Source organism: Lynx rufus, unplaced genomic scaffold (genome assembly GCF_022079265.1).
Source record: "Lynx rufus isolate CCGP_SWC_20201006 ecotype Redwood Valley unplaced genomic scaffold, mLynRuf1.p SCAF_29, whole genome shotgun sequence".
Lineage (NCBI taxonomy): Eukaryota > Metazoa > Chordata > Mammalia > Carnivora > Felidae > Lynx > Lynx rufus.
Window position 1 is genome coordinate 6182666 of NW_025814844.1, and position 23542 is coordinate 6206207.

General features: G+C 36.7%; 1 protein-coding gene across 6 annotated transcripts in view; it reads right to left on the reverse strand.

Moving 5' to 3' along the window:
• Positions 1-23542, reverse strand: part of ANKRD12 (ankyrin repeat domain 12) — a 126932-nt gene that overhangs the window by 38294 nt on the left and 65096 nt on the right. For 5 of the 6 annotated variants that reach the window (XM_047090229.1, XM_047090231.1, XM_047090228.1 and 2 more), the window contains 2 exons: positions 22263-22405; positions 10089-10236 (listed from right to left, as the gene is read on the reverse strand). In XM_047090229.1, coding sequence (XP_046946185.1) covers positions 10089-10236; positions 22263-22405 — 291 coding nt within the window. Of the gene's footprint in view, positions 1-705; positions 786-10088; positions 10237-22262; positions 22406-23542 lie in introns of those variants that run through there. The other variant, XM_047090233.1, reaches the window with a different exon arrangement.

Consider the following 23542-nt stretch of genomic DNA (forward strand, 5'->3'; position numbering starts at 1 on the left):
ACACATTTGTATACAAATAAGCTATACTAACCAAGACATGTATTCCTGCAATATTATAAATGTTTGATATGCATGACTTAGGAGAGCTACTCAGTGTAGTCTCTGGACTGAGGCTAGTCTGCAAATTATTACTAATCTGTGGAGAAATAAGGAGCCTGCACCAAAACTGGAAATCAATTTTATGTCACTAGCACACTGTTTAATTCAGCTGATATTTACTCATAGCCTTTCATCCTTCCTGATAACGGGAAGCAATGTGTTGATTTACATTCTGGCACAAGCTCCTTATCTTGAGGACCAGTAACAGTTTGTGGAACAGCAACCTTGACTTGAGTAGCACTGGCATAAAGCACAATGCCTAATGGAATAAGCCATATTTTAAATGTTACATATTTAATACTATTTCCTCCAAATTTATTAAGTTCTAAAATCCAGCGTCTTGGTTATATTATCTAACTTTGCAACTCTTAAAGTGTATCTGTCACATGGATGATGTGATATACCAGATGGGTAATGATGCTATCAGGCTATATACATACAAACATCTATGGGCAGTTATTCTTGATTAGATAGTAATACATTCTAAATTTAGATTGGATGAAGTTTGATAAAGTTAAGTCTAACAAGGACCTCATGTAAAATAAACAAAGTGGGTATTTTCATCAGTCTTTTTCAGCAACTCCAAAATTTTTGTATGATACTTACTGATGATTTTTGCATCATTCCTTGAGGGACTTTGATCAAGCAATAATTCAGGCACATTCACCATGTGGAAAATAAATATTCTGAAAAATCAATACATAGTTGATGAACACATGAAACAATATCAGTGAAAATCAAAAAAGGCTCTTGAAGATGTGTTTCACTCTAATTAAACATTTAAGTTCAGATATGATCCCTCCCCTCTTCCACAGGCAATCTGTTTTCTAATGGCAAGTTTTATAATAAAAGCTGCTCTTCACAGCCACTGTTTTCTGAAGAGACCAGAGTTACAGAGTTCATAGCCATAATAAATGGGAAAATTAACATACCATATACAAATTTTCTTTTTCAAATCTTATTTTCTTACTTTCTTAAAGCCAAGGTAATTTTAACTGTTATAGCCCTGATCTCACACAGCACAAATGACTTGCAGCTTATAACTGGTAGATGGATTTACAAATATTTTAGAAGTAGAAACTGACAGAGGTTAGTGGATGATTACGTTAGCATCTTCATTTTCTTAATCAGCTGTATCCCTAGTACTTAAATAATACCTGACACATAATCAATGTTCAAGAACAGGTGCTGAAAAACTGAAGGAAAAGGAGACAGAGGAGTTTATTAAGATGACCACCAAGTGACATATATACAGATAAATGATGCTATCATCAATCGAGACACGAAAAACAAGAAAAGGAGTCTAAATGGAAGAGAAAGAACTTCTATTTAGGTCTACTGATTTCTGTGGGAATTCTAAGTGGTAATATCCAGAGAGCAATTAAATATACAGGTTTGAGGTTTAAGAGAAAAGTATGGAATACATATCTGGAAGACCTCACCATATTGATGGTAGTTAAAACTGAGTGTGGGTGAAATTTATCTATGAGAATATGTGTCATGAGAAGACAGTCCAGAAAGTAAAATCTTTGGAAAAACCAACACAGGAATGTATGGGAAGGGAATGAGGAAGAAATGAAGATGAGATTCTAGAAGGAAACTGAGTAGAAACAGTCCAGGAAGCTAGATGAAAGCTGGGAGAGAATCACATTCCAACAACCAACACAGGAGAATTTTAGAAAGAACGTCAACATTGTCAAATTCTGCCAGGAGAGTAAAAAGATAGCTAAGGGCAGTTAGAGTAAAAAGATAGCTAAGGGATCTGGCAGTTAGATCATGTGTGATGTTAGTAAACAGATTCAACAAAGTACATTTCGCTAGGTATATATCCTTTCAAATTCTGTTCCATACTTGTAAGATTTTACACAAATGTATGTACATACACAAACTTAGAGGTTTAACAAATATTATTCATTTTAAAACTGAGATATTATGATTATCTTGATTTTTCTAACTCAAAAATATCTTAATGAAAATCTCTCCAAGTAATAGCATTAGGACCTACTTTCTCACGGCTGTACAATAAATAGTCCATTGTGTGACTATCTACCACAATTTATGCAACCAATCCCTTGTATCACCATACAGTTTTTCTTTTGCCACTAAAAACAGCGCTATAAAAAACATGAGATATTATCAGAAGTTTAATTGCTAGATCAAGGAGCATATCTATTTAAAAAAAAAATGTTTACAATGATAAATTTTGAACTTACACAAAAGTAGGCAATGTTATACTATACCACCAGGAAACCACTAGCCCATCATGTACTCATCACTCAGCTCCAATAGCCATCAATCCTTGGCCAATTCATACCTCCATTTTTCCTATCCCTGTATCACTTTGAGGCACATCCTGTTCATATCATTTCATCTAGAAATATTTTAGTATATATCTCTACAAGATAAGAGCTCTTGTATTGTTAGCTGTTGCCAGACTGTTTTTCAAAGACTGTTGTAACAATTCACGTACTTCCTTTTATATCCCTTCCTCTACTAAATAACCACTTTTGTAAGTTGTTGGTTTATTTTTCCAAAATTTTTTTTAAATGTAAGAAAATATACTTATTAGTACATCTTTTAAATGTTTAAATGTCTGCTATTATCTTTCTTTTACCCTGACATATGAATAATACCTTGGTCAGGTACAGAATTTTTATAGTGCAATTTTCTCTCAACAGTTTACCTTCCACTGTTAGAAGTTCTACATCCAGGAGAGCCTGGGTGGCTCAGTCAGTTAAGCATCTGACTTCTGCTCAGGTCATCATCTCACTGTTCATGAGTTTGAGCCCTGTATGGGGCTTTCTGCTGCCACGGTTAGCACAGAGCCTGCTCCAGATCCTCTGTCTCCCTTGCTCTCTGCCCCTCCTCCACATATAACATACTCTCTCACTCTCAAAAATAAACATTAAAAAAAAAGTTGTAAGTCCAATGCCAATGTGACAATATTTCCTGGTAGATAACTTGTTACATTCAGAACTAAGGAAACTGACAAATACATGTCTGGTGGATGTGGGGGGATATATATATATGTGTGTGTGTGTGTGTGTGTGTGTGTGTGTGTGTGTGTGTGCGTGCGCACACATGTTTTCATTAAACCATCTGGGGGCGCCTGGGTGGCTCAGTTGGTTGAGCGTCTGACTTTGGTTCAGGTCATGATCTCATGGCTTGTGGGTTCAAGCCCCACTCCGTGTTGACAGCTGAGAGCCTGGAGCCTGCTACGGATTCTGTGTCTCCCTCTCTCTCTATTCCTCCCCACTCACACTCTCTCTCTCCTTCAAAAACAAATAAATGTTAAAAAAAAATCTTAAACCATCTGGAACTCACTCACCTTTATAACTGATAGACTCAGGCTATCAGAAAATTTTTCAGCTCAGGACAATTTTTTTCTATTTGTTTAATTATGGACTATCTTTCACCTGCTTCTTTTTTTTCCCCTTTCAAATTCCTGTAGATATTACTCACATGTTTGACCTTTTACATTTCCTAGATCTATTCTCTAAGGAATAGATTTTTCTTTTAGGATTCTTTCTCTTTGTATTTTTGCTGTGTTGTAAGGATTTATTTTACATGATTTTCCAGTCTGACAACTTAAAGCCCTAACAATGATCATTCCTCACTGGAGTTCTGCTTGTATAATCATGTTTTTTATTAGTTCCAAAAAGTCATTTTGTGCTGTACGTGAATTTTCTTCAGTGCTCATTTTTGTTGTCGAAGTTAATCTGCTTCCTCTAGTAGTTTTATTTAGTGGGTTAACATTTTGTTTGTTTAAAATGATCATTCTCTCAGATTTCTAGACAACCTTGAAGGGTTGCCTTTCTTTGTTAGCACACTGTAACCCAATGGTGGGAGTAGACCGAGGTAGTGGTGGAAGGTAAAGTGGCCTTCACCCCTGTGCCTGCCAGTTAGCAGCTAAAGTACCAGGAGAAGGCTCTCTGTTGTTTGATTCTAGATCTCCTCAAACTTTTCTAGTCTCTGTAATGGACGAACTCAGCCTACAGATTTAGCTATTCCTGGGATTTGTGGAGGCTGAAAAGTCCTGAATAATCCCTCAGGGCCAGTAAACCCTCCCCAGCAATTCAACAAATATTTACCAAGCAGTGTCTATGTACCACTTAAGGAACTTAAGATCTACTGGATGGTTAAGAGGTGAAAACAGATGCTGGAAAGAATTTTTACGATTTTGCCTATAGTTTTAGTTTCATTCATTAACATTACCACTACTACACCAAATACTGCTATCAATACTTTACCCAATATTGTATTTTTCTTTCCTTCTTTACAGCCCCCACCCTCGGTCTCCTCTTCTTATAATTAATCCTACTTTTGGATAGGTGATAGTGCTGATCACTTCCTAAGTGAAGTAAAAATGCTGATCATTTCCTTAGTGAAATAAAGGAACTATTACTATTGCTGGTCCCCCTCAAAACTACTGAAAGCTTATCAGGCTTTCCCCAACATATCATCTTAATAATTTTTTAGTATCTTTTAAATGGAGAGAGAGAGAGAGAGAGGTAAGAATTTCTTAGCATCTTTAAATGTAGACAGAGAGAGGGGGAGGGAGGATAAGGGAGAGTAAGGGAGGGAGAGGGGGAGGGAGAGGCAGACATAGAATCCCCAGCAGGCTCCATGCTCTCAGCACAGAGCCCGATGTGGAGCTCATTCCCACAAACCATGAGATCATGACCTGAGCTGAAATCAAGAGTCAGATGCTCAACCAACTGAGCCACCCAGGCACCCCAAGAATTTCTTAGTATTAAAAAAAAAATCTAATATCCCAGGGATTCCTGGGTGGCTCAGTCAGTTAAACGTCCAACTCTTGGTTTTGGCTCACGTCATGTTCTTGAGGTTTTGTGAGTGTAAGCCCTGCATTAGGTTCTGTGCTGAAAGCATGGAGCCTGTTTGGGATTCTCTCTCTCTTCCCGTCCCTCCCCAACTTGTGCTTGCTCTCTCAAAATAAATAAATAAACTTAAACAAACAAACAAACCCTAATATCCTGGAACTTACAAGTGTCATCTATCTCGACTGAGTTTTATGCAAAAATACCCCAGAAAAGTATAACTCACCTATTAAACACATGCTTCGTTTTTTTAGTCTTTCTCCTTTTTAAACATTTTAACTTTTTCCTACAGGTTATCCTTTTTCATTTTCATGCAATCTATGTTGAAGAACCAAAGCTGTCTGGGTCTCCCACAGTCTAGATTTTGGTTAACGAAGTTCAGCATATCCCTCAAACCCTGATATTTCCTCCAAGTTGCAGCTGGAACCTGAGGACTGAGAATTGTATTCTTTCATTGGGGGCACTGCAGTATTTTTTTTTTTTTAATTTAATGTTAGCAATGCTTAGATATATTAACTAACTGGGAATTGCAAAACAGTTAATCCTTTTCTCCCATTCTTTTGGCTGAATTAATCTTAAAAGAAAATACTTCTCACCTATAAAGTTACCCAGTGATAAAGTTCATATAGGAAAGGCAAAATAAATGATTACTTTCCATTTCTGCCTAATTTTTAAGATAACAAATTAGTTCTCTGATGATGAATTAATTTAAAAATTTATCACTATGGAATCATGGATTTAAACATAGATGCAACTAATACTGTTACTGAAGCACAAACTATCCCATCTTTGGCCAGTGGGTATTCCTCCAACTTGTTTCCTAAGGCTTTTTGACAAGGCTTTGATAGTTTCCTTAGAATCTGTAATGACAAAATGTCCCAAGTTTATCTTCTAGATTTCCTCAAAGAATCACCTATTTTTTCCCAGTTTTCTTTTCATTTTTTTTTCTTTTTTAATTTGAGAGAGTGTGAGTGGGGGAGGAGCCAAGAGAGAAGGGGTCAGAAGATCTGAAGTGGGATCCATGCTGACATCAGTGAACCCAATACAGGGCTTGAATTCACGAACCATGAGATCATGACCGGAGCTGAAGTTGGATGCTCAACTGACTAAGCCACCCAGGTGCCCCATCCTGCTTTTCTTTTACTTTTAGTAGAATATTTTTCAAGATTATAATCTGGGCACTAGGAATGACTGATTATTGCATACTGTCTTAATGTCACTGCTTTTATATCTTTTCAACACATAAAGCAAGGAAAGCTTATATACTGATATGTTTACCTATATATATATATATATATATATATATTTTTTTTTTTTAAGTTTATTTATTTTGAGAGAGACAGCAAGTAAGGGAAGGGTAGAAAGAGAGAAGGAGAAAGACAGAATCCTAAGCAGGCTCTGCACTGGCAGCGTGGAGCCCAATGCAGGGCTCGAACTCATGAAGTGCAAGATATGACCTGACCCGAAGTCAGATGCTTAACCAACTGAGCCACGCAGTGCCCCAGTATTTATTTCGAATTTCATTTGGAAATAATTTCAGACTCACAAAAAGCTAGAAAAAATACTAAATACTATATATCCTTTATCCAGATATGCCTATTATTGTTATACTCTCTTGCTTTATAACTTGTATCCTCTCTGTATATACGTGTGTGTATATATACATTTTTTTCCTTTGAACTGCATGAAGGTAAATTATATACATCATGGCTCTTTACCTCTACCTACTTCAGTGAATATTTCCTAAAACATAAGGATATTATCTATCACCACAGTAATCAACTTCATAAATTTACACTGATAAAACGCTAATCTTCTGTCCATATTCCTTGTATGGTATAATGTTCTTTATATAGTCATTCTCCCCCTCCAGGATAGGATCCAGACAAGGAACAGGTATAGCCCTTAACTGTTATCTCTTTACATAATATGGAACATTTCTATCACTTTATGACATTGACATTTCTTAATCTTTCATGGTGCTGGCTCTTAAAAAGAAAAAAACCAGAACATTCCTCATGATTATGCATTCACGGCCAGAATGCTAGAAAAGCAACATTATATCCTTCTCATGGTATCACATCTGAAGGCACATGATGTGCATCCATCCCTCCCTTGATGATGGTAATTTTGACCACAAAGTTCAGTGCTGCTAAATTTCTCTTCTCTATCAGTATGTTTTCCTTCTCCTCTGTTGTGGTATTGGTGAAAAGGCCATGTAAATATTCTGCTCATCATCAAAAAGTCCCCTGTAGATTATCAGCCATTAGTGATTCTTGCCTAATCATTTTTACCATAAAGATATAAATGATCAGGTAGGGGTGGGAACTGACTAGGAAACGGTGTAAGGAACTTTCTGGAATGACAGAGACAGTCTGTATCTTGAGAAGATTAGATTATACAGGTCTATGCAGTTCTCAAAATTCAGACTGCTTCATTAAAGATTAATTTCACAAATGTAAATATTATCTTCAATAATCATACACGAAAACAGAACTCTAGTTAATGAAATGCCTGCTAAAGGATTTAAAAATGTCTGCAATTTATTTTGAAAGGCATCAAAAAAATAAGAAGATTGGATATGTGATAATGTAATAAAAAAAAATCTAGTAAAAAGTTAACAGCTAAGAAATTGTATTTGGTGGGTACAGAGTGTACACTACATAATTCTTTGAGCTTTGCTGTATGTTTGAATATTTTTTTTTAACTCTTAAAAACCTTTATTTATGTTCGAGAGAGAAAGTGTGCAATGTAGAAGAGGAAGAGAGAAAGAGAGAGAGGGAAGGAGTGAATGAATATGAATCCAAAGCAGGCTCCAGGCTCTCAGCTGTCAACACAGAGCCCTGCACGGGGCTCGAACTCATGAACCTGACCTGAGCTTCAGTTCATGACCTGAGCTGAAATCGGACACTTAAGCAACTGAGCCACTCAGGCACTGCTGAACATGTTCATAATAAAACACTGAGATTCTAACTTCTGCACAGCAAAGGAAATCATCAACAACATGAAAAGGCAACCTAGTGAAAGAGAGAAAATATCTGAAAATCATGTATCTCATAAAAACATCTAAAATATATAGAGAACTCATACAACTCAAAAGCAAACAATCCAATTTAAAAATGGGGAGAGGATTTGAATAGACATTTTTCCAAAGAAGATGTAAAGATGGCCAACAATATATGAAAAGATGCTCAACATCACTAATTATCAGGGAATTGCAAACCGCAGTGAGGTATCTCCTCACACTTGTGAGAATGGCTAGTTCCAAAAGGACAAGAAATAAGTGTTAGCAAAGACGTGGAGAAAACAGACTTTTGCACTGCTGGTGGGAATGTAAATTAGTGCGGCCACTACGGAAAATAGTATGGAAGCTCCTCAAAAAATTACCATAATTCCCAGCAATTCCACTTCTGGGTATTTATCTGAAGAAACAAAAATACTAACTCAAAAAGATATATGCACCCCATGTTCACTGCAGCATTATTTACAATAGCCAAGATATGGAGGCAACCCAAGTGTCCATCTATGGATGAATGGTTAAAAAAGATGTGGCATATGCATTAATAAATTACCCAACCATAAGAAAGAGTGAAATCTTGCCATCTACAAAGGACCCTGAGGTCATCATGCCAAGTGAAGTAAGTCAGAGAAAGACAAATACTGTATGATCTCACTTATATGTGTAATCTAAAAACAAAACAAAAAAAACCCCAAGCTCACTGATACAGAGAACAGATTATAGGCTGCCAGAGGTGGGCACTAGATGAAATGGATGAAAGGGGTCAAAATGTACAAACTTTTAGTATAAAATAAGTAAGTCATGGGGACGGAAGGTACAGCATGGTGATAATACTGTACTATGTATTTGAAAGCTGCTAAATAAGACAGATCTTAAAATTCCTTATCACGAGAAAAAAAAGAAAAAATATTTTAACTATGTAGGATGATGGATGTTAACTAGCCTTACTGTAGTGATCATTTTGCAATATATACAAACACCAAATCATTACGTTGAACACTTGGAACATAATGTTATAGGTCACTTCTACCTCAAAAAAAAAAAAAAAAAAAAAAGCACAGGGTAGACCTTTCTGCCTCAAAAGTATAAATGTTGCTTTACTGCTTTCTGGAAATGGCTGAGATTAAATGAGTATGGTTTGATTTTTATTCCCTTATTTATTTTATTTTTATTTTTTTTAAATTTATTTATTTTTTTTAACGTTTATTTATTTTTGAGACAGAGAGAGACAGAGCATGAACGGGGGAGGGTCAGAGAGAGAGGGAGACACAGAATCTGAAACGGGCCCCAGGCTCTGAGCTGTCAGCACAGAGCCCGACGCGGGGCTCAAACTCACAGACCGCGAGATCATGACCTGAGCCGAAGTCAGCCGCCCGACTGAGCCACCCAGGCGCCCCTTTATTCCCTTATTTATAAGAAGTAGTATTACCTAATTTCTTGTAGAAATTCTTTAAAATTTTGTGAGGATATGGCCATTATGATTCTTAATAAATTGTTGAAGAATAAATTCAATGAGGATTTTTGCCTGAAACATGAATCCTTTCAAACTATATGTAAAAGACTTTCTTCAATGCAGGAAAGTTTTCTTTTGTTACATCTTTAATTGTTTATGTTTAAAAGGAAACCAAGTACGTCAAAATTTTTCTGAGATATTCTTTTAGATCTTTCCTTTTTAATACGATGTTTATAAACTGTGCCCCTACCTTACAACAATGAGCAGAGTTCAACCACCTAAATCACAGAAGTCAAAATGCAAAGATGACTCACTAATGCCAGGAAAAACAGGAAGGGTTTGGTTAGTAGCTCTCTAATTTATAACAGAATGAAAGAAGTCAGAGTAGCGTGCTAACAGCTGTTAATGGGGAAAGGTTCTGCAGTAGACTTTAATGTGATAGCAGTTTGTGGGGGGGGGGGGCGGGGAGGGAATCATGAAAATAGGGCAATGGCATTATGTCTCCACTTACACAGAAGACATGTAGTAAATACCTAGGTTACTAAATTCATCATTCTTAATAGCTGGCTAACATTATTCTAAGGAACTCAAACATTTTCTGTATTGTAAAGCAGAATCAGAATGTTTTACTAAACACCACGTCAAACAAACAGTTGAATGTAGATTATCTGAAACGAACCTGTGTAACTTTCATCATCATCAGACAAAGGCACCTCTCTTTTTAGCAGCAATTCCAACTCCTCTGTCTCTGCTACATCCACTGGGCGCTCCCCGTGCTTATTAGCTTGAAATGGATTTCCACCATGACGAAGTAACAGTTTGACTATCTGCAATATTAAACAGTAGGAAGATTTAGTCTCTTCAGTGTTCGTGTCATTTCAACCATTCTCTTGAAAACACATATCCTTCTGCCTCATCTACTCTGCCTCTGTTCCTCAGTGTCTGTCTATTCTAAATCATGATTACTTTCTTCAAGTTCCATTTTCATTGCCATCTACCCTCAATCTGATCTTATCTACTACAAAGATGTTTCCTCCTTAAAATTTAAGCTGGGTTATTTGAGCACTAAATCAGATCATTTTTCTCCCTGTTCCATCATCTATTCAACAAATATTTACTGAGTATCTATTAAGGAGCACTGCTCCAACTTTTGTAGATAAATCCATGAAGAAGAATAACAAGCTTCTTGGCCTCTTAGAATGTATATTCAAAAGGGAGTCTCAAAAGAAGTATTATCCTTTTGTTTAAGGCTAATACCACTACTAATGCTCTTAATCATCTTCTTTCCCAACTTCTAGGAATTTAAACTGTTAGGAACAGACATGGATTTATTCAGAACTAATGAATCTTTTTTTAAAAGTAGGCTTCAGGGTGCCTGGGTGGCTCACTCGGTTATGTGTCTGACTCTTGGTTTCGGCTCAGGTCACGATCTTGAGGTTTTGTGAGTTCAAGCCCCATGTTGGGCTCTGCACTGGCAGGGCGGAGCCTGCTTGGGATTCTCTCTCCTTCTCTCTACCCCTGCCCCACTCACATGGTCTTGGTCTTTCTCAAAATAAATAAACTTAATTAAAAAAAATAATAAAATAGGCCTCATGCCTAAACGCAGAGCCTAATATGGGGCTTGTAACTCACGACCATGAGATGAAGACCTGAGCTAAGATGCTTAACCAACTGAACCACCCAGGTGCCCTAGTTCTAATGAATCTTAGACTTTAAGGCCCTGACTTTTATGGTCCCATTACAGTGTCCTATATCTAATTTTGTATTCATTACTTTGACACAGTTCTTAAGCTCTCTTGTCTCCTACCACATACAGTAAACTTTGGGCTCCACAAAACCAGGATGTGCCTGGCTAGTTATTTCATTTCTTTTGTTTGTTGCTTATCTTCTTCCATGTTTTTAAACCTCTTTTTGATTGGCTTTCTTAGAAGTCAGTCTCTTTCATCTTAAAAAAAAAAATGGCAATAAAGAAATGAAACACGGATGAAATAAGAAATTGTTTAAACCTATATTCCCCTCCTCTAGTCAAATCTTTTTTCCTTCATAGTCAAGCTTCTGAAAAGATGTTCACACCCTTACGACCTTGACTTTTATGGCTCTTCATTCTTCTACCTGCAATGTCCCATCTTTCCCATGTTCATCAGTCCCATGAAATGGGATCTGTAAAGATCTAAGCCAATGATTGTTTCCCTAGGGCTCTGTCCTTGATTCACAGTCCCATGCTCTGGTCTACACCATCTATTTGGAGATCTCACCCACTCTGTTTGAATGTGATTGACAATTTGCAATCCATTCATTTATTTTCATTCTCTTGTTTGCTCTTTCTTAGCTCTCTCTCTTGAGCTCCAAACACAAATATCCTGGATATATCGATGAATATATTTGTATTTCAATGCAAATACAATAACTATGTATTGTATGTAATAAATATAATGCAACTACAATGCAATAGTTGAAACCATTAGATCCCAAATAAAGCTCATTAAAACATCTACTTTATCTTTTATCTATTTCTATTCTTAGTGACTAGCACCTATATATACCCAGTCACTGCAGCCAGAAAGCTGGGAGTCAGCACTGGCCCTTGTTTTTCACTGTAGTCTACATCAAATATTATTAATCCTGCTTGCTTACAGTCTCTTCTTGTTTTCACCTTCTATTTCCATTGTGTGTTCTATATATACAAATCTATACTATAATTAATTAACACATTTCTCTACCCTTATTCTAGACCACAAACTTCATGTGAGATCAAGTATTTATTCCCAACACACAACAATGGTATTTTCTTGTATTTAGGAAATAAATGTCTTTTTAAAGAAACCTTATGAAACAAGATGTTGTAAATTAGGAATTCCTAACAAATGAAAAATAGGTAAGAAAAATTAAGACTCATAGTGAATAATGGAAAAATTTTTTCTGGACTATGAAAGAATAAACTATCAAGTTAGAAAATGTGAAAGATAAGAATGTATCAAAAAAACAAATAACTCATGATTCCAACTGTTAATATTTTATCCCTTTTGTTTGCTAATTTTTATCAAATTACACATGCTTACAATTTTAAAAGATCAACTAGCTTTTCAAGGCCACTGGTGAAGAACGACTATCTCCAAAATGTATCTCCACATATTTAAGTAACACACTTATGTTTGCTTCTTCCATATTTTTCAGTTTTAGGCACTGCCTATTGTCTTACAATGTAAGATGTGGATTCAGCCGTCTGTCACCAACTCTCATCCTCTCCCCTGCCATACACATACATTTCCCTTCCTCCTAACATTCTAACATAATTACATATGTATTTCTTGTGCATCATTAGGCCTAATAAAAATGTTGAGCCAAGTAGTGCTCTATGACTAAATTTCCGTTCTTACACAACTTTATTTTTCCCCTGTGGAGTTAACTGCCTTGATTTTTCATTTGCTTAGTTTTCTACATAACCATCTTTAATTCATCCCCCATTCTGCTACAAATACAGTCCTCTTCGATTCAGTATACTATCATTTTTTGTTACAGACTCCTTTCTCCAAGCCTTCTAATGTGCTCTAAAATGGACTGGTTGCTCTCTAAGATTTGTTTCCCAGCTGTCAGCTCCCTTCATCCTATAACCCCAGAAATACCCTTTCCTCAATTTTGTGTTGTGTTCTTTACAGACTCTTTTTTTAAATGTTTATTTTTAGAGAGAGAGAGAGAGAGAGTGCGTGCACGTGCAAGCGTGAGTGGGGGAGGGGCAGAGAGAGGGAGAGAATCTCAAGCAGGCTCCATGCTCAGCGAGAAGCCTGACTCTGGGCTCAATCTCATGACCATGAGATCATGACCCAAACTGAAATCAAGTCGGACACCTGACTAACTGAGCCACCCAGGTGCCCCAATCCTATCTTCTTTTTTGATTTACTCCCTTTATTTTGTTGAATCACCAACTCCAGAAAATTCCTGAAGAAGTAAATATTTTGAGATTTTTTTTACATGTCAGAAAATACCTTTATCTACATTAAAAAACAATTTTCCCTCCAATTCTGAAGGTATCACTCCATTATCTTCTAGCTTCTAGGGTTGTTAATGAAAAGTCTGATACCATTCTGATTTTTTTTTTTTTTTTTTACCTTATATAATGATTTGTTTCTTCTCTCTGTAAATTTCAGGACATTCTTTGCCCCTGTTGTTCCGAAATTCCAGGATAATGTATCTTTTTTTTTAAGTTTATTTATTTTGAGACAGTGAGCACACAAGGGGGTAGGAACAGAGAGAGAGAGGGAGAGAGAATCTGAAGCAGGCTTCACACTGTCAGAGGACCCAATATGGGACCTGAACTCATGAACCGCAAGATCACGACCCAAGCTGAAACCAAGAATTGGATGTGAAACCAACGGAGTCACCCAGCGTCCGAAGGATAATATATCTTGATCTTGGTCTTTTTACATCCATTGTGCTGAGCATTCAACTGAATGCTTATAATTTGAAGACCCATGTTCCTTCAGTTCTAGGAAAATTTCTGGTTTTATTTAATATCCTTTCTGTTTTCAATGTTCTGCCTTCGAAGAACTCTTAAGATACTAGGTTTCTTAATCTTTTTTCTCATTTCTGTGTCTTCACTTTTGTCTTTTTGCTTCCTAGTTTCTGGGAGATTTCTTCAACTTTATCTTTAATCCTCAAACAACTGACCCTTGAACAACATGGGGGTTAGGGGTGCAGATTCCTGTGTAGTTGAGAATCCACATATTAATTTTTGACTCCCAAGAGCTTAATTAATAATAGCCTACTACTAACTGGAAGCCTTAGCAATTACATAGACTGTCAATTAACACATATTTTGTGGGTTTTTGTGTATCATGTGCTTTATTCTTACAATAAAGTAAGCTAGAGAAAAGTCAATGTTATTAAGAAACATTGCCTGGGTGGCTCAGTTGGTTGAGCATCTGACTCTTGATTTTGGCTCACAGTTAGTGAGATCAAGCCCCGTGTCAAGGCTCTGTGCTGATGGTGTGGAGCCTGCTTGGGATTCTCTCTCTCTGTGCCCTCCCTCCCCGTCAAAATAAATAAATAAACGTTAAAAAAAAAAAAACCACAAGGAAAAGAAAATACGTGTATAGTACTATACCATATTTGTTGAAAAAAATCTGCAAGGGGACCCATGCAGTTGAAACCTGTATTGGTCAAGGGTCAACTGTGCTCCATTTTTCATTTTTTACCATATTATTAACTTCTAGGAGGTTTTTTCCTTCACTCACTGTTCCTTGTTTAATGCATTCAGCTCTTACTTCATAGCTACAATAAATTCTTAACTCTTTGGGGAAGTTGATGGCTTTGGGGGAACTTCCTCATGGCATTATTTCATCCTCCAAGTTCCTACATTTTTGTTTGCTTGTTTTGATCTTTATCATCTATATTAGAGACTTTTCTCAAATGCAGGTGGATCACTGGCTGTCCACACTTAAGAGTAAGCCACTAAAAAGACTTACTGAAAGTTTTGTTGGCATGGTTAGGACTTGTTGACAGATGGACTTCATGTTAGTGTGATGTAACAGGACCATTTCATCAGACTCCTCTCTCAGCTAGTTCAATTTCCTGTGGAGAAATCTTTCAACTCATGCCTAAAACTCTAAGCCTTACTGTCAACATTTTGGTTGTTGAAAGGAGGCTGGGTTCTTAACACTGGATATGTTTCACTTAGTTAACTTACACTTTATCCTTACTCTCAACTATTCTTGTGGTATGTCAGTCCAGAATATATGGTTTATACTTGCCAGGAAATCAACCTCCCATCATCTGCTGGGGTGGGAGAGGTGTAATCATATGGCCATGTAGAGTTAGGAAGGGGATAGAAGGGTCAAAAAGACTTTGATACAACTATCTTGTTTTCAGTCCTATCTTAATAGGCACTTCCAGAAGTACCAAGCACCACCAATTCCTGAGGTCTGGTCTTTCTGGGATTCTGCATTTGAATGGCTTTCGTTTCAATTTTCTTTGATTTCTATAAATCAGGAGTTAGCCAATGAAAAGTAATTTTTTATATTTTTTTAAAATACTTTAAAAAGGATTTATATAGGAGAATTAGTTCAAAGGAAGAGAGAGGGAAAAAAGAGGGTAGACAGATAAAGTATGGTGGAGGTGGCACATGGCCAGCAAAATCTAAAATATTTACTATCTGGCCCTTTAGAGAAAAGTCTGCCAAATCCTGTTCTAGATCAGTAACCACTCATTCTTCTAATTCTCTTCTCCCAAAATGTTGGTTTTCTTGTTTCTTTTTTTGTCCTTGTGCATCTGTCATCTAGAATCTCCTCTTACTGTCATTTTAGGGGTTTGAGAAGGTAACTGAAGTAAAAACTTGTAGTTAATATGAATAATACTGTACTGTACATCTTTATAAGTTGAAAAATTTCCATTTTTAAGCTTATTTCCTTAGGCTAGAGCCACAGGATAAAAAAATAAATAAATAAAATGTAGGATCTTGATATCGCTGAAAACTTTCTACACCCATTAGGAAATAACCAGCAAATACATATTGCATGACTGTGATGAATCAGGGACAGGTGGTTAATTTAAACATGTTACAAAAACCCCAACCCAAATAATCTTCTACAGAACTTCCACATATGCAAATCATTATTTATTCCAGAAGGATTTAAAGGGGGTCCCGGGGTGACTCAGTTGGTTAGGCCTCCGACTTCAGCTTAGGTCATGATCTCACAGTTCATGGGTTTGAGCCCTGTGTCGGGCTCTGTGCTGACAGCTCAGAACCTGGAGTCTTCTTTGGATTCTGTGTCTCCCTCTCTTTCTATCCCTCCCCCATTCATGCTCTCTCACAAAAATAAAACAAAGCTGCTTAAAGCACAAGAGCCAACAAATATGAAATAAGTAAAAACGATGAAGAATGGACAGATATCTAAAACAGAACTAGAAATAAGGCAATCACAAAAGTATGTATCATGAAATACTATATACACTTGCAAAAGGTAAGCTAAAGATTAGATTCTTAGTAAGCTATGTTAGTCTAAATAATTTACAACAGGACAGAAAACTGCTTTCAGCTTCTCCCACCCTGGAAATGTTTTATGGATGGCTGCAGTTGTCAGAGGTATTACTGAGTTAAAGAAATTTAATTCTTAGGTAGAGATTCATAATAAATGGTACAAATATACACAAATGAGAGTTTGGTGGCTCTCATTTCCCTCTTCCTTCTTAGGCACAAGTAAAAGAACAAGGAGAAAAAAGCTCTCAATAGCTCTGAATTGTGACTCCTACTATCCTAGGCATGTTGGTAGGAGGAAAAGCAAAGGTCTCTTGAAAGTAGCATGCCAGTCTCCCTCTGGAAAGAGACTGGAAATAGTGTTTGAGTCCCTGTAAGTATAGGAGCTCAAAGGTCAGCCTCTGGAAATATTTGCAGCTATGTGCACATTTAGAAAATTGTATTCACAGAAACATGTCTAACAAGGCATAATTCTTTAACATTATAGTTAGAAATTAGGAAATCTTATCACTTTAAAGAAAAACAATTCATCCCTGATAAGCTATCAAGAAGAATATCGTTTTAAAAAAAGAGCAAAAAGTACAGTATTTAAATAGCAGAGCCAGAAAATAAGTCACTTTCTGATAAATGCAGTGAGAAAGAAATGTACCCTATATATTGTCAGGTCTTATACATTAAGTCTTTTTCTTTCTGCTTTATTCTCAGTTATGTATTCATCCATCCATGTACCATACATGCATGCATGCAGAACTCAGTAAGTGTTATATGTTAAGTCTTATGTAACAAGAAGCTCCAGGGGCCACTAACACAAATCCACACAAAAAGGCTGTATGCAGGGGCGCCTGGGTGGCTCAGTCAGTTGAGCTTCCGACTTCAGCCCAGGTCATGATCTCGCGGTCCATGGGTTCGAGTCCCGCATCAGGCTCTGTGCTGACAGCTTGGAGCCCGGAGCCTGGTTCAGATTCTGTGTCTCCCTCTCTCTCTGACCCTCCCCTCCCCTGTTCATGCTCTGTCTCTCTCTGTCTCAAAAATAAACAAACATTAAAAAAAATTTTTTTTTTTTAAAAAGGCCATATGCATGCTACTCACAGTGCAGTACAGGAAACACACAAGTACATCAGTTAAAAAAAAAAATGCTGGAATTGCTATATAGGTATATACAGGTGTATACAATGGCCAAGGGAGCAGAAAAGACTAGTCCAATGGTAAACAAAAACCAGTTCAGGAAAAACAATGTTTATACACTGCATTTTTTCTTTAAAATCAGAACTTCTTTGAGAATCATAAAAAATACCTTAGAGAAAAAAGTTAATGTGAAAAATAGCATTTTTAGGTTCCAAATTCTAGTTTCTAAAATATTTGAGTATTTTTGAAAAATAGTAACATAAAGGTAGCCTTTTAATCTTCTACCTCTGACATTTCTATACCATTTTAGATTTCAAGGTGTGTTTACATGCATAGTGTCTTTTTTCCTTCAAAATATCCCCTTTAGATAGGTATTATTTGTTATACAATTTAAAGACGAGGAAATGGAGATTCAGAGGAGAAAAGCCACTTGTTCAAAATCACACAGATAGTAAATTGGCCAGGCCACAAGTGAATTCGTATCTATCTATCTTCACTCCAAATTCCACTTTTTTCGTCAAATAGAGTAAAATGTGCCTTTTAAGACAGGCAGCTTGACACTGAAATTTTTATTGCATGTCAAAAAAGAAAATAGGGCAGAGAATGTTTGCTGCTTAAGAGAACAAAAGGGGATTTTCTAGCAGAAAGGTATGAGAGGATATCAAAATGCAATCTAGGACATTATAAAGCATGTCCTATCTTTCTTATTAGAGTGGAGACCCATTAAGTAGCAACTCTCCTAGATCACTGAATCATCATATCGTTTTTGTCTTAAAAAGACATGGAGATTCCTCTCTTTTGGTCCCTTAATTTGGAGTCACATCAATTTAATAAACTTGGGTAGAGCAGGAGTTCTTATGTCAATGCCCTGCCACGCTCATGGAGAGGCTGAGGGTATTGAAATGGAACAGGCTACACAGTCTTAACAAGACACATCAGAAGCTTGTTTGCTTATTGTGAAGATTTAAAGAACCAATACGTATAAAGCATTTAGAACATTTCTTGTCCCATAGTGAAAATACAAATACTACCACGAGACATTAATGTAATGTAGTTCACAAAATAACACCACAAAATAAGAGATCAAAACAGACCAGTTATTCATATTTAGCTTCATACCCCAGTCATTTTATCATGTGAATACCGAGGATTTTTCTTACTGACGAATTAGTAAAATCTGATCTCCATTTTTGTCACTAAGTTGATTTTTCCTATTATTTGACTTTGGGAAATAGTCACTGAAGCCTATTGACTCAAAGAAGACAAATAAATGCAACTACCTAAAAATGCAGTTACAAGAACCTCAGATAAATAATTTATGTGACACTCCATTACCAAGTCTCCCTTAATATGAAAAATTTCAGTAATTACAAATGTTTTTCAGATCAATAAGCAATTACATCTTCATTTGTAATGAAACGGTGCCACTTCTATGCACACTGTTCAAGTATTCCTCAAAGTAAATGTTACTCATGGCACAGTTTCAAGCAGAAGAAACTGCTGACTTCATGAAATTCAAAGTACAACAAGGTATTAAACGTGATGGTAGTGAAGACTAAGTGTTCATCCAGCTTGAAAAGAAATGCTCACTATAATCCCAGACTTGCTAAAGATAACCAAATCCTTTCCTTCTCTTCTTCAATCACCATCATTGGTCTACTCAATAGGAAAACCATGTGTGAGGCCATTTTTTAGAAGGGAATTTCCTGACTTTATAGGTTCACTTGGGATTAGGTCACCATGAAAAGAAAGTTTTACCCAAGTGTCCGGAGTCTGGGGTTCACACAGTGTTTGACTCTTGCCTGGAGAAACCTGAGAATGAATGGTTGACTGGATTTGCTGCTGATAAGCAGGGAGGGAAGGCAGTCATGGAAACAGATCTGCAGGCTCACTAGTGGTAGGGAATGGTATGTCTCCCTGAGTCCCACCTGTACTGTGCATTGGAGTGGAGAGGCAGCTGCAAATGGATCCACAGAGCCAGGTAGCAGTGCCAGGCAGAAGCTTCCGTCTGAAGGTTCTAGTGGATGGTGTGCACTGCTCAGATACCTTCTAAATGGACCAAGATGCTTATACCCCCAACTGCTGGGAGTGGCACCACTTAAGGTGTATGCCTCCTTGCCATCAGCAGCTTGCATTCACTGACTGATCCACGTGCACGCACATAGACCTAGCCCCTACCTCAAATCAGAGCAAACTCCGAAGTGCATCTTCGTATCAATGACTCCCTGTGACACTGGCTGAAGCTTTTGTTGCAGCTGCACAACTTCTTCCTTTGTTCTATCCTGCTGCTGTCATATCCTAACAGGTGTTGCTCCTGAGATCACATCCCTCTTTCCTCCTATCTCTGCAAGCACCTGCAAATTTCTGTCTCAGAATCCCAGCACCCAACCTATGGTACATAGAGTGGTCCTACGAAGCAAACTCTAAAAACTCTAAAACAGGATTTTTGAACTGAATTACACGTTGGCTGCCATGAGATCCTGGCATATGGTGGTCATTGTTCAAACTTTCAGGCCTTTGAGATGTACCAGGGAAGTACTAATTTTAATGATGGTGCTTCTATTCTCAAGCCTTCACAGTCAGGTGAATGCACCTTTTCCATCCCTGAAGAAGAGAAGTTTTTCTCAAAATGAAAGTAAGATTCTGGGTTTAGATAGTGCAGTGGAAGACAGTTTAATGGTATCTTACTGTAAGTCAGGAGAATTAAATGTAAGTTTCTCTAAGACAGAATGAGTTCAGAGTCTCCTCTTAACCACTGTCGAACAAAAACTCCTCCTCTGCTTGGCTTCTAGGAAGCTAGAAAAACATTCTTCTGTCATCCAGACAGGAAAGTAGAATATTGCTTTCTGGAGAAACTATCTATACCAAGAGAAGAACCTATGAATACTGACATTTAGGAGACTTTGACAAAACAGCCATCTTGTTCCACCAGACACACTACAGAAAAGCTCACCAGCCAACAGACTCTGTACATTACACATCTTGTCAGTCAGGCTTTTTTGAGCTTCAGTCAAATATGAATGACCAGAAGTTAACAGAAGATCTCTAATGTGAGAAATACACCACATCAGAGCAATGAGGATCTTGGGGAAATCCATGACCATGCAGGAAATAGAACAAACCATTTAATTAATGAAAGTTAAGATGGGCACCCGGAAACTAGAAATCTCGTGGAAAGACTGAAAATCCCACATGGGATTAATGGTTAAGTAATATTCCAGGATGGCATCTATGCCTCAGATCTAGAGAGCAACTAGTCCCAAAGAGATCAGGATACAAGATATCTTATATACAGGGATATGAAAAATCCCACAGGTATTTCTCAAAAATAATAAACTGATCAATGTGCTTTACCTTATTTACAGGCTAAATGATTTTTATCAGAGAGAATAGAGAAGAACAAATATAGATGCATAGAAAACTAAATTAACAAAAGAAGAAAAGGCAATATATTAACCCAGATAATAAAACAAACAAAAAAAAATCCAAAAAAGAAAATACAATTATAATAAAGGCTAGTAAAGACTACATAATATAGATTCTGTGAATATCTGAACAGCAATAAAATCTTCTGCAGGAGGTCAAAAAATAAAAACTAAAAATTAAAAAGCAAGACAGCTTCATCTTGCTAGAAATACAGAAGAAACACCTATGTTAGTTGTTTTGGCAGGGTGCCTGGGTAGTTCAGCCGATTTAGTGGCCGACTCTTGATTTCAGCTCAGGTTACGATCTCGTAGTTTGTGGGAGTGAGCCCTGAGTTGGGCTCAGTGCCGACAGCGTGGAGCCTGCTTGGGATTCTCTCTCCCCCCTCTCTGTCTCTCTCTCACACTCTCAAAGTAAATAAATAAACATTTAAAAAATAAATAAACAGTAGTTGCTTTTGGCTAAAAATACTGAGAAGTGGGGAGGAAGGGGAGGGAGCCTGCAGTTATCTTTAGAAGCTATAAGGTACTTTTCAACTTTCTAAACTATATCCAAATATTCTTTAATAGGTTTTCTCTTTACATAGTTTTTACTTTTATTTGAAACACAAAATCCTGCTTTTGAACCATTCCTAATAGTGTCCCAGACTGATTTGCTCTCACTGTAAGCAGACTACCACAATGCAATTAAGCATTAAAGACACTTAAAACATGAACTTCATTACAATAGAGATGGGCTTAAGCTTGGATATCAGCACGACAAAGATTGAAAATGCAAATGGATTTAAAACCTACAATGGTTCATAAAATTACATCAAAACAAATTAAACATGATGTTCAAAGGTGCCATTAATTTGTAAGCATATATAATCATGTTTGATTATGTTTTTGTTACTATACATATAAACCATCTGAATATATTAAATAAATAATATCAGCTAACATTCAGGAATGAAGGTTGTAGAGAGAGAGACCATTAAATATTAATAAGTCTGAAAAATATAGATAGGGCAAGACGGTAAAATTTTCACTATAAGTAAAACCTGTTTTAACTGCTGCATCTAGCTATCTGACAGGAGAATGGCCTTGCAATAAAATTTTGCCAACCTGTTTAATTAACTATCAAGTTGAATAAATCTTATGTTTTAGATAAAACACTAAATTTGACTACAATATGAATTAGCAATTAGAAGGCAGGAAAAAGGGAAAATAAAATACAGATGAGCTCACCAAGCAACGGGTGAAATATGAGATGGTATGACGAAGAAGTGAACTAAATTACTCTGGGCTGAGTTAATATTTTGAAAATGTATATTGATTTTTCTATCATACTTACATCTCTGTGCCCACTACTAGCAGAATCATGGAGTGGAGTGTCATCATCTAATCCTTGTGTGTTAACATCTGCTCCAGCTGCTATAAGTATCTTAGCAACATCATAATATCCAACGTTGCAAGCTTCATGCAATGGTGTCCAACCTAAAGTTAGCACATTAATTTAACATATGGTTAATTTACACTAATTAAAAAAATATGTTTTATACACATAGCTGCATGAGTGAGATATATGGATTCTAATACACACAGTACTGAAGGAAAAAGGAATGATTAACAAGCTACTGGAAATAAACACCTAAGAATACCACCAATTTTACAGATTTATTTATGTTAATATTATTTCCACTGGGGCTAAATATTTTACCAAAATATTAAATTTTTAAGCTTATCCAATAAATATAAACTTGCTGTAATGTATAATAATCATCTGAACTATGGAAAAAGAATAGAAAAAGGAAAAAATTAGTAAGCTTGTTAGGGGATTTCAGCAAACAAAAGCCTCTATGTTTTAAGAGTTTTCATTTTTCCAAGACTTAATACCTACTTTAACTAAAATAAATTTATCATTACGATAACTTTGGTGATAGAAAAAAAAGTTGTGTTAATGAAAGAAATTAGAAAACAAAAAATACAACACAGAAAATAAGCATCACCCATAATTCCAACACTCAGATATAAAAATTTGAATAATCTAGCCTAATTCTAACCTCTTTCTCTCTTAGATCTGTAATTTTTTTCTTTCTATTTTTACTATTACTTAATTTTTAAAGTTCATTTTGAGAGAGAGAGCGAGCAGCACAAGTGGGGAGGGGCACAGAGAGAGGGAGAAAGAGAATCCTAAGCAGGCTCTGTGCTAGCACACAGCTGACTTGGGGCTCAATCCCATGAATCATGAGACCCATGACCTGAGCTGAAATCAAGAGTCAGGCACTCAACTGAGCTACCCAGGTGCCTCTCTTTTTTTTAAATTTATTTTTTATTTTAGAGAGAAAGAGCGTGAGCAGGAAGAGGCACAGAGGGAGAGAGAGAATCTTAAGTAGGTTCCATGCTTAGCGTCCAGCCTAATGTGGGGCTCGACCCCAGGATCCTGGGATCATGAGCTGAGCCAAAATCAAGAGTTGGACACTCAACTGACTGGGCCACCCAGGCACCTCTCTCAGGTATGTAATTTTAAAGTAAAGCTGGGAAGGTTGTTTAACCCTCTTCTATTTACTGAAGTGAAAATAATCTCCCATATCATTACGCTTTTATACAACATAGTATAGGATTAGTTGGTAC